Source organism: Hyperoodon ampullatus (assembly GCF_949752795.1).
Source record: "Hyperoodon ampullatus genome assembly, chromosome: X".
Classification (NCBI taxonomy): Eukaryota; Metazoa; Chordata; class Mammalia; order Artiodactyla; family Ziphiidae; genus Hyperoodon; species Hyperoodon ampullatus.
Window position 1 is genome coordinate 45,061,275 of NC_136913.1, and position 12,595 is coordinate 45,073,869.

The 12,595-nt window shown below is 41.4% G+C and overlaps 1 protein-coding gene across 1 annotated transcript; it reads right to left on the reverse strand.

Annotated features, from left to right (window-relative positions):
- Nucleotides 1-479: 479 nt before the first annotated feature.
- On the reverse strand, nucleotides 480-12,321 carry AKAP4 (A-kinase anchoring protein 4; the record flags this gene model as incomplete). The annotated part of the gene is made up of 6 exons (XM_079727252.1): nucleotides 12,154-12,321; nucleotides 11,529-11,627; nucleotides 10,396-10,446; nucleotides 9,734-9,835; nucleotides 1,417-3,546; nucleotides 480-635 (listed from the first exon to the last, which is right to left on the reverse strand). The coding sequence occupies exons 2-6, from the start codon at nucleotides 11,625-11,627 to the stop codon at nucleotides 480-482; spliced, it is 2,538 nt and encodes an 845-aa protein (XP_079583378.1). The 5' UTR covers nucleotides 12,154-12,321.
- Between the last annotated feature and the right edge of the window lie 274 nt (nucleotides 12,322-12,595).

The window sequence follows — 12,595 nt, forward strand, 5'->3', positions numbered from 1 at the left end:
TGGGATTAGAAGGGGGATTATCAAGTTAACTGTGCAATTCTGGGAGAAAGAGGGAGACCACAGGTGGCAAAACTCTAAATAGCTTGTGAACTGAGATTTGGATAAACCGGATGACTTAGGAACTTGGACATGGGTTATATCCCTGTGTCTTGGGTACTTAGAAAATAACCCAGGGTGAGATCCGGACACAAGTCCAACACTGTATCACCAGTCCTTGAAATTGGACGCATTCCCCTCCCTTGCCTCGGATATATCTGACCAAGAAAACAATGACACAATTTAAAAAAAGTTTTTTTATTCACGTTCTTGCCCAGTTTGTTGGACACCCTGTATTTGCACAGTCCAACTGCTCAGATGTATTGGAAAATACAGTCGTGCAGCGTGCAGTTCACTGGCCTGATGGTAGAGGGTGCTCCAGCTGGGATAGAATGCTGCTGGGGGTGGGGAGTAAACGGCGAGGAGGAGAAAGAATTGTTGGCTCACAGGTTAGTGAGCAGCCAGTCTAGCAGCTGTTTTCTAGCCACGTTTCCCACGGCTTCATCCAGTGGTTGTTCCTTGGTGAACTTCATGACCTCTTGAAGAAGATCTCCTACACTGTACCCCTTCTCTGCTGCTTTAGCTGAAACTTCAGGAAGCTGTGGAGAGAGCAGATAGCTTGAGTCACATGATGCTTTTGGAGCCAGGGCCCCGACAGAGAAAGTCAACTACACCCCACCACCTTCCTGCCTATGATTCTAGGATTAAAGGCTGCCACAGGTACAGGACTGGAGGCTGCTGACATGGCTTTCCTTTTTTCTGGACCCTCCACTAATGGCATAGACTAAAATGCCAAAGGTCCTTTCTTTTTGAGCTTCAAAAAACAAACTCTGGAATCAATTGTGTTCACTAATACTTCTCATCAGGTACTGGGATCCTTCAGTTAATCTGTACTGATTTCTAGGTCAAGGTTAGGGGTTGCCATTCCCCTGCCTCCCTAAAAAAAGTACATGAGATTGGAAATAGGGAGGATAATTTGGTTCAGTATTTTATTTCTCTGGAATCCATCTAATGTAGGAAACACAGCTGTGGGGTGTGTGTGTGTGTGTGTGTGCACGCACATGCATGTGTGCAAAACATAAGACTTAAAAATTGCTCCCTGATGTTTTACCAAATAGTTTGTTGAAAGGATTACTCATAAAATGAGCTAATCTCACTCTCCTCCTCTTGGAAGTACACAGGCCTTGAGGTGTCCAGAGCCCCACGTAATTAATGGTTCATCACTTTTGTGTCTTTATGAGGTGAGAGTAATTCATGAGTCACATGATAAAGAACAGACTCAAAAAAATGGACTGCTTCTTGGGCTCTAAGTACAATACCGCCTCCCTGCCCCTACCCATTCCAACCCTCTTTCTTCTTGTTCCTTGTTGCATTGCTTACCTTCTTCAGTTGTCCAGCATCATCTCCCATTAAGTAGAGCATGGGTATGTTAAACTGTGAGGCTGCAATCCACTGCAGGACAGCCTGGAGCTGCTTTCTCAAGCTACTTGTTGAGCACTGATTATTGACAATGACTTCAGGTCCAGGAGAGTCTTGATAGTTCTGTGACATCGCAGCATCGTGACTACATCTGGGGCCACCGGCCTGGTAGTTGGGGTTGTTGGTCAAGGCTGCTTGTTCTTCCAACTCAGCAAGGGCTGCCCCATTGTTGCTATACTTAGCCATGATAAGGCACAGCTTCATCACAGATTCTACCAGTTGATCTATAAATTGTCGGTTCACTTGCTTCATCCCACTGATAAAGTCAAGTTCTTGATTGTCCTGGCATTGTTCTTCCCCTTTGTCAGGCCTCTTGGACATGGAGGCTCCTTTGTCTGTCCTGGGCCCAGAACGTTTGTTCTCACCTTCACATAGATCTCCACAGTTGAAGGAGCTCTCACTAAGTAGTTTCTGAATCAGTGACAGAACGATGTTTGACATATCCAGCCTCTGGGAGTCCAGGTATTGATTCTCCTTTAGAGAGGTGGATGATCCAGGTGCTCCACGAGATTCTAGATGTTTCATTGAAAGTGCCTTGTCACTTTGGCTACCTCTGCACTTTTTGTATTGGGCACTCTGAGTCATATAGCCGGTGGTAGAACAAGGATAGTCTTTAAATGCATCTTTGCCCTTGGCCTGCTGGGTCAGATAGTATTGGATCAGCCTAAGGGCAGAGACAATCAAGTCCTTTGCCAGTGAATCCATGGAAAGGCTGATCTCTCGCTTTTCCTCCTTATTGGCGCATGCTTTGCCAGCCATCTTGCCTTGATTGCCTTGATTTTGGTTCCACATTGTCAGGCTCTCCTTGAGGGTATGTTCACTGACTTTCTCCACACTGGTCAATGACTTGCACTCCTCTGGTTTCATTTTGCCTTTGCCCTTCCCCTTCATCTTGGCCTTCATAGCTGAGAATTCGAGACTTTTGTTCTTGCATTTGGGATCATGGCACCCAGGCTTCAAGGATGCATATGACGAACTCTGAGACTTAGTTTCGTTTTTTCCCCCAAGAAGAGCACAGACAAGATGCTTCAGCATGGCCTCCATGATATCAGCAGTGTTTTGTTTCCCATGGTTGAACAGATTCCTCTTGACAGTTGAGACAAAGTCTGAGTTGGCCATCAGGACCCTGGTGATATTATGTAGCTTCTTCTCGCAGGAGTCAATCAAATCGGACACAATTTCCTTGGTGTGTTTTAACAGCACCCTCCTCAGGACCACACAAGCTGGAATTGTCTTCCCAGAGCTATGAATTTTCAAGTTCTGCATGACAGAGACCATCGTGTCAGATGCCACTTGATTTGCATAAACCATGGACATTTTGCTGATCGAATCTGCAAATTCTTTGTTGTCTCTTTGGCACATCTGTTGGTCTCCACCTTTGCTCTTGTTGGATAATACACTATACAGAAACGTTTTTTGGCCACCTTCCCTACACTCCTCCCCAGTGCCCTGCCTCTCTGCAGAGGTCACTTCCACAGCATCATGGGCTATTTCTGAAGTGATTTTGCTCACAGCACTACGAGAGCTGTTTTTCCCTTTGTCCCCACTGGGTGGATAGATTGAATGATGAAGACATTTGCTTCCACCTTCCAACTTCTCCTTGATTTTCTTATGGGCCATCTGGATCACCAGAGGAGATAGTCGGTTGACATAGAAGGAAGGGTTGTCCATAGAACATTCTCCATCAGGGGAGATAACTGCCCTCTGATTGCTAGGAGATTTGGCTGGTGGGGTGGAAGGACTCTGGTTATTGGTGTTTTTGGCCGTTGTCATTTCCAGATGTTGGCCTTGAGGTCCTTTGGCCATGTAATCCATTTTCAGTTGATTGGCATAGACTCTGTAGTAGTTCCCAGTGGGCAGTTTGTGATATTTGCCCTCTGTGTCTCCTACTTTATGTCTACAGCTAGAGTATGAGGAGCTAAGTGCATGTGGGAAACACAAGGTGTACTTCTGAAGATCACTGAGTAGACAATTGAGGACACTTATAGGATTAGAAGGAGCTTGTTTGAAAAGGCACATTGATCTCTCCATCTAAAAAAAGAAGACCTATCAATAAGGCTTTGGGTAGGCTACTTCTTTCCCCTATTGTATTTAGAAGATATATCTTCTAAGTTGCACAGATTAGGGATTTGGCCTTTAGTATATGCATGGGCACATAACACACAATTATATCCATTAATACACGTTCAAGCACAAGTAGTAGCAACAAAAGCTCAGAGTAGATACATTTGTACACTTAACTATACACAAGTGTTATCAATATGTTTGTCAATTTCATCTGAGTATGTGTGCTTATTTCAATATATGTCAGTGTCTCTGTCGTGTGTGTATATGCACATCAATATATCAATTCATGAGTGTGAACATGTGTCAGTCTGTACTGTTAGTGTGTGAAAATGTGCCTGTGTGTATGTGTGTGCATATGTGTATGTCAATGCACAATGTGTGATGTCACCGTGTGTAAGCATGTGTCATAATGTGCTGACATCATACCCATTGTATATGTCAACTGTAGAGGCCAGCATGTGCATGTTAGTATGTATATTTTGTACATGTGTGTGAATGTAAAAATATGAGTGTGTATATCAGTGTGTCTCTGAATATGAAAACAGGCAAGTGTCGAGTTGAGAGAGCTGCATATGTGTTTATGATATAAATCCAATAGCATGTATCATGCAGCTATAAATGTATTTATATATGTTGAAGCATACATTCAGGTATTAGCATACATACTCATCAATATATTAATATATAATTAATGTATAATATATTAATAAATATGTATGTTAAAAATGAATATGTATAAATAGGTGATTGTATAATGACTGTGTATATCGATATATTAGGTATCAGTTTATGTTATATTTATATACTATGTCAATAATTGATGTATGTCAGTGTTGCATACACACTGGCATTTGAGTGTGTCTGTGAGTACATGAGTGGGGATATCACTGCATTTGTGTCAATATGTGTATCAGTGTACACAAGCATGTGCGTTAGTTAATGTGTCACTTTGTTAAAGTTTGTATGCGTGTGTATCAACATGAGGTATATTTATAAGTGAGTATGCCTGTACCTGAGTCTGCATGGTCTGTTTTGATCAAGGCTAGTGTGTATCAATGTGAGTGTGTGTTTATGCATAGTGTGCTTGGATGTATATATAAATGTTTATGTGTATCACATGTGGGCACATTAGTGTGTCTGACTCTGTATAACTGTATATCTTTGCATGTGTGTGTAAGTCATTGTTATGACTAGATCACTATACATAAGTTTGTTATTTCAATGCTTGTGTGTGTTTGTCAGTGTCACATGTAGCCAGGCATGTGTGTGGCCTGGCTACAAATTATTATGAATTATTTTATAAATTATTTTTTGTTAATGTATATACATGTATATATCTATGTGTATGTCACTTTGTGTAAACGTATATGTGTATATCTATACTTGTGACTGTGTATGCCCGTTTGGATATGTGTATACATATTGTGTACACATCTACTCAACACTAAGTACCATTGCCCTCTTTGCTCCATTCATTGCTTCATCACCATGAATTCCTGGAAACGTGAGGTCATAATAAGGTCCACTTTTTGAAAATGGGCTTCAGTTACAATCAAGTAGACCTGCATTGTGTGTAGTAAATATGGGCTCCTCTTTTAAAAACAAACACCAGAGATTGGTTCAGGATGGCAGAGTAGAAGGACATGCTCTCAATCTCTCTTGCGAGAACAACAGAATCACAACTAACTGCTGAACAATCATCGACAGGAAGACACTGGAACTCACCAAAAAAGATACCCCACATCCAAAGACAAAGGAGAAGCCACAATGAGATGGTAGGAGGGGCACAATCACAATAAAATCAAATCCCATAAATGCTGGGTGGGCGACTCACAAACTTGAGAAGACATACCACAGAAGTCCACCCACTGGAGTGAAGGTTCTGAGCCCCATGTCAACCTTCCGAACCTGCGGGTCCACAATGGGAGGAGGAATTCCTAGAGAATCAGACTTTGAAGGCTAGTGGGATTTCATTGCAGGACTTTGACAGGACTGGGGGAAACAGACACTCCACTCTTGGAGGGCACACACAGAGTAGTGTGCACATGGGGAACCAGGGGAAGGAGCAGTGACCCCATGGGAGACTGAACCAGACCTACCTGCTAGTGTTGGAGGGTCTCCTGCAGAGGCAGGGGGTGGCTCTGTCGCACTGTGAGGACAAGGACACTGGCAGCAAAAGTTCTGGGAAGTACTCCTTGGCGTGAGACCTCCCAGAGTCCACCATTAGCCCCATCAAAGAGCCCAGGTAGGCTCCAGTGTTGGGTCACCTCAGGCCAAACAACCAACAGGGAGGGAACTCAGCCCCACCCATCAGCATTCAAGCAGATTAGAGTATTACTGAGCTCTGCCCACCAGAGCAACAGTCAGCTCTACCAGTCCCTCCCAAAAGGAAACTTGCACAAGCCTCTTAGAAAGCCTCATCCACCAGAGGGCAGACAGCAGAAGCAAGAAGAACTACAATCCTGCAGCCTGTGGAACAAAAACCACATTCATAGAAAGAGAGACAAGATGAAAAGGCAGAGGGCTATGTACCAGATGAAGGAACAGATAAAACCCCAGAAAAACAACTAAATGAAGTGCAGATAGGCAACCTTCCAGAAAAAGAATTCAGAATAATGATAGTGAAGATGATCCAGGACCCTGGAAAAAGAATGGAGGCAAAGATCGAGAAGATGCAACAAAGGTCTAACAAACCTAGAAGAATTAAAGAACAAACAAACAGAGGTGAACAATACAATAAGTGAAATGAAAAATACACTAGAATGAATCAATAGCAGAATAACTGAAGCAAAAGAACGGATAAGTGACCTGGAAGACAGAATGGTGGAATTCACTGCTGAGGAACAGAATAAAGAAAAAAGAATGAAAAGAAATGAAGACAGCCTGAGAGACCTCTGGGACAACATTAAATGCAACAACATTCACATTATAGGGGTCCCAGAAGAAGGAGAGAGAGAGAAAGGACCCGAGAAAATATTTTGGGAAAGGAAATAGCCACCCAAGTCCAGGAAGCGCAGAGAGTCCCATACAGGATAAACCCAAGGAGAAACATACCGAGACACATAGTAATCAAATTAGCAAAGATTAAAGACAAAGAAAAATTGTTGAAAGCAGCGAGGGAAAATGACAACATACAAGGGAACTCCCATAAGGTTAACAGCTGATTTCTCAGCAGAAACTCCACAAGCCAGAAGGGAGTGGCATCATATACTTAAAGTGATGAAAGGAAAGAACATACAAGCAAGATTACTCTACCCAGCAAGGATCTCATTCAGATTCGATGGAGAAATCAAAATCTTTACAGACAAGCAAAAGCTAAGAGAATTCAGCACCACCAAACCAGCTCTACAACAAACGCTAAAGGAACTTCTCTAAGTGGGAAACACAAGAGAAGTAAAGGACTTACAAAAACAAACCCAAAACAATTAAGAAAATGGTCAGAGGAACATACATATCGATAATTACCTTAAACGTGAATGGATTAAATGCTCCAACCAAAAAACACAGGTTTGCTGAATGGATACAAAAACAAAACCCATATATATGCTGTCTGAAAGAAACCCACCTCAGACCTAGGGAGACAACAGACCTGTATGCAGAAAACTATAAGACACTGATGAAATAATTAAAGATGATACCAACAGATGGAGAGATATACCATGTTCCTGGATTGGAAGAGTCAATATTGTGAACATGACTATACAATGCAAAGCAATCTACAGATTCAGTGCAATCCCTGTCAAATTACCAATGGCATTTTTTTTACGGAACTAGAACAAAAAATCTTAAAATTTGTATGGAGACACAAAAGACCCCGAATAGCCAAAGCAGTCTTGAGGGAAAAAGGCAGAGCTGCAGGAATCAGACTCCCTGGCTTCAGACTATACTACCAAGCTACAGTAATCAAGGCAACATGGTACTGGCACAAAAACAGAAATATAGATCAATGGAACAAGATAGAAAGCCCAGAGATAAACCCACGCACCTATGGTCAACTAATCTATGACAAAGAAGGCAAGGATATACAATGGAGAAAAGACAGTTTCTTCAGTAAGTGGTGCTGGGAAAACTGGACAGCTACATGTAAAAGAATGAAATTAGAACACTCCCTAACACCATACACAAAAATAAACTAAAAATGGATTAGAGACCTAAATGTAAGACTGGACACTGTAAAACTCTTAAAGGAAAACATACGAAGAACACTCTTTGACATGAATCACCGCAAGATCTTTTTTGATCCTCCTCCTAGGGTAATGGAAATAAAAACAAAAATTAACAAAAGAGATCTAATGAAACTTCAAAGCTTTTGCACAACAAAGGAAACCATAAACAAGACGAAAAGACAACCCTCAGAATGGGAGAAAATATTTGCAAACGAATCAACAAAGGATTAATCTCCAAAGTATACAAACAGCTCATGCAGCTCAGTGTTTAAAAAACAAACAGCCCAATCAAAAAATGGGCAGAAGACCTAAATAGATATTTCTCCAAAGAAGACATACAGATGGACAAGAAGCACATGAAAAGTTGCTCAATATCACTAATTATTAGAGAAATGCAAATCAAAACTACAATGACGTATCACCTCAGACCAGTTAGAATGGGCATCATCAGAAAATCTACAAAGGACAAATGCTGGAGAGGGTGTGGAGAAAAGGGAACCCTCTTGCACTGTTGGTGGGAATATAAACTGATACAGCCACTATGGAGAACAGTATGGAGGTTCCTTAAAAAACTAAAAATAGAATTATCATATGACCCAGCAATCCCACTACTGGGCATATACTGAGAGAAAACCATAATTCAAAAAGACACATGCACCCCAAAGTTCATTGCAGCACTATTTACAATAGCCAGGTCATGGAAGCAACCTAAATGCCCATCGACAGACGAATGGATAAAGAAGATGTGGTACATATATACAATGGAATATTACTCAGCCATAAAAAGGAAAAAATTGGGTCATTTGTAGAGACGTGGATGGATCTAGAGACTGTAATACAGAGTGAAGTAAGTCAGAAAGAGAAAAACAAATATCGTGTATTAAAGCATATATGTGGAACCTAGAAAAATGGTACAGATGAACCGGTTTGCAGGGCAGAAAGTGAGACACAGATGTAGAGAACAAACATATGGACGCCAACAGGAGAAAGTGGCAGGGGATGGGGGTGGTGGTGTGATGAATTGGGAGATTGGGATTGACCTGTATACACTGATGTGTATAAAATGGATGACTAATAGGTACCTGCTGTATAAAAAAATAAATAAAATAAAATTCAAAAAAATAGAATAACAAAAAAACCCCAAACACCAGGTATATCCTTTTGTTAAGACCCCAAAATGGAGTTGGCCACCCCCAACTGAACCCAAGACTCTTTGGAGAATATTTTTTAACTGGTTTTCCCTTCCTCAGGGGCTACTCTCATCACTCCAAAGGAATCTGGGGTCAGAAATGATGTTTCTGTTTATAATATGAGCCTAGGAACACAGAACAAGAAATATTTGACTCCTTTGCACTGAAGCCAAATATCCTGTTCCAATATCAGCAACTCCAGGCTTCTAGGACTGTGAGAGTGACTTGTCATGTGCATGTACACCAGCCTGCCAGGTGTAATTTGGGATATTTACACAAAAACAAAAGGATTCCATATCTGACAGTGGTGTGCAAGTGTAATTGCGTTGAACTTTATGCTACCCAACAGCCTGGGTAATCTCTTAGACAACAGGGTAGGGCAACTACAGTTTTTGGTTGTTGTGGATTCGCTCTTCTTCATATCCTCTTTCTTCATTGTTGGACACTGGGCAATGTGGGGCACACAAGTCCATTACAAGCCAGCAAAGAACATTGCAAAGGATCTTGCTTATAAGCCCATATCTTTGTTAAGATAAGCATAGCAAGATTTTTTGCTGTAGGTACCTGAAATTAGGAGAGGGCATTCTGAGCCTCTGTGATAGTGTCATTGTAAGCTACCTGAGCATTGAACTTACTGTGACTGTGAGCTTACACCTGTGTTCTCTAGAATATCATAATATTTAAATTTTGGGCCTGTTTGACAATAGTTCTCTTACTGTCTCTGAACCAGAGTCCTCAGATTCAGCATTGGGCTCTGGGAATGAGAAAGGGTAGACTCAGAGTCTAAGTCTATACCTTAGAGGAGTCTGGCTTCTCAGTATCCTTGATCACAATAATTTCTTCTTCTTCCAGGTTCTCCAGGTTTAAGTCACCTTCTGAATTGGAAACAGCAGCATCCTATGGAATTAAAGGGCAAGATTCTTGTGAAAAGTTGCTTTTTGAGACTTCTCCAAGCTGACCGCTAGGCTACTACTTCAAAGCATGAATGTCATGTCTCCTATTATCCCCTTTCTTTCTGAAGGAAACGTAGGCTTGTAAGGCTAGCTAGTCTTTGAAGAATGAGATAAAGCTCCCTCTACAAATTACTACTCCCTCCCACTCCACTGAAGGTATTCACAAAGCCACCAGTCTCAGGAACCATATTCCATTAAACATCAACCTTTTGGACAGGGTTTCCCCCCACACACACCACTTTTCTGACATGCTATCTTCCATGCTTTCATTCTTTTAGCCCTACCAGCAACTTAAGTGGCTTATAAAATGAGATTTGTTATCAAGAATGACAGTAAATTCCAAACCACAGATCATGGGCTCATGAGAATGATGGCTTCCCACCTGAGTCCCTGTCACCTTTCCACCCTCTGCCACAACCTTTCCCTTTCCTCATGCTGAAACTGATAACCCTTCTCAGCATCCTCCCACCCATTCCAACTCTGAGGGAAGCAGAGAGTACCCACCTTAGAATCTTTATCTTCCATGTTCAGGGTGGACACATCAACAAAGCATATCTGCATCAAATTAGGATGGTGAATTTAGAAAAATTCTAGAGAAAAGGCTTTAATTTCTCTGGGAGATGATAGTAGGACCTACCTTATCGGGTTCTTGTGAGGATTGATTGAGATAGTGTGTGTAAAGCTTTTAGTAGAGCACCTAGACATAGTTAAGTACTCAATAAACAATAGACAAATGATTTTTATTAGGCAGACAGAATGTTTTGTAAATTTTTGAATTTTATTTATTTTTTTATACAGCAGATTCTTATTAGTCATCAATTTTATACACATCAGTGTATACATGTCAATCCCTATCGCCCAATTCAGCATGCCACCATCCCCACCCCCCAGTGGCTTTCCCCCCTTGGTGTCCATACATTTGTTCTCTACATCTGTGTCTCAACTTCTAGGTAGACAGAATCTTAATGTTACTATATTTCCTAAATGAGAATACCTACCTGTGAGAGAAAGAGGCCCCAAATACAACATCCACATTTCTTGAGAAAACTGAGAAGAGAGATGGCTTGCCCTACTGACACAGACGTCTTCAAAAGTGGAACTTGTATTAGAACTTGATTCCCCTGGCTCCCAGTTTGGAGCACTTTCTACTACACTAATGTTGCCAAAATGTGGTGTTTTTACTGTTGATGACATAGAAGATTTTAAGTGGTACATGGATAAACATTTCTGTGTTTAATGGGTGCTTTTTATTGTTATTCATTAGGAAAAATACATATTTTGCCCTCCTGAAGGAGTCCAGCTTTAGGGTAACTTACTGGTAGCTAGGTGACATTATTATGACTTCAGAGGTATGAGATAATAGAGGCTGGTAACTAGGCAACCACCACCCCTGGCTCCCCTCAGGCTCCCCCACCAGCCTCCCCTCCTCAGCTCCTTCACATCACATCACTCCTTATCTTGCCCCTCCCTTGAATTGTCCCTGTGTGATGTATGAGCCCATTTGTCCCCCTCAGACCTTACTGAGCTTGATTCCTTGGAGAAGTCACAGTACCACTATCCATTAGTCTATCCTGGGCCCCAGGATATCTATACCCAAATGCCAAGCCTTTCTTGGTAGGAGTCATTTTGTATATTACCACATTCTGGTCCTGATCTTGCTGTCCTGTTGGGCTGTAGAGATCTACCTTGCACATGCCCCTGTGGCTATGTAACCACTCAATATTATTATCAGACATCTGGAAAGAGAAAGAAAATAAATCTGAAAGTCTTATATATGACTTTTAGAAACTGAATCAGTTTGAATAAGAATCCCTGAAGGGGGTTCTGAAACCCATCTCTGTTTCATATAGGTTTAGGCTAGGAACTGGTGGGGTAAGCCATGGGGGAAGAACACTCTGAAATGTTTGAACCTGATGATCAAGATCATTATCTTTTAGCTCAATCCATAGTCTTCTTTAATTTAGATTCCCCACAGCAGGTATTTGGAATCATGGGAGTATCATATTGACTTGGGAAAATGCCAGTCAGGAAAAATGACAGGATGGGAAGTAAACTTAAAAGGAGGTCTAGAGACTGTGGGGTTAAATTTAGTGATTTACTTCTCCCCAACCTCATTAACTAAATCTCACCTGTATCCTCTTTTCTTTATCCACTCTTGGGTACCTTCAAATAGTCAAGCTCAATCCCCTTTAACTGGATTTTAGCTAAACCTAGTCTAACCCGAGTCTTTCTCATGACATTAAAGAAAGTGAAATTACTTACCACATAGGGCCACTAGAAAAGACTAAGGTCAATACCAGTAAAGTGAATAATTCTTTTTATTAAAACAACATATAGAAAAAGTTTCTGAATACTGGGAACACTCAGTCTAATAGCCATAAGTATACCTAAGGGACAAATGTCTGCGGGAAGACCAGACCCTGATCCCATACGACAAAGTTTATTTGAAAGAGAGAATAATCTCTGCCAACTTCCTTCAACTCCCCTGCCACCTCCCACCCCAGCCTGGAACTAAAAGTAAAAAGGAAATGGCAGAAGCCACTGACTGATTTTCCCTATGTAAGACACATTTGGGAAGATACAGTTAAGAGCTCAGTAAAATTGTTTTGGTATCTGGGGTTGAATTTGATTTATCTTTAAAATTTAACAAGAGAAACATTTTGGGCCAAGTATTAGAGGGCAGCTGAATTCCTTTCCCTTCACT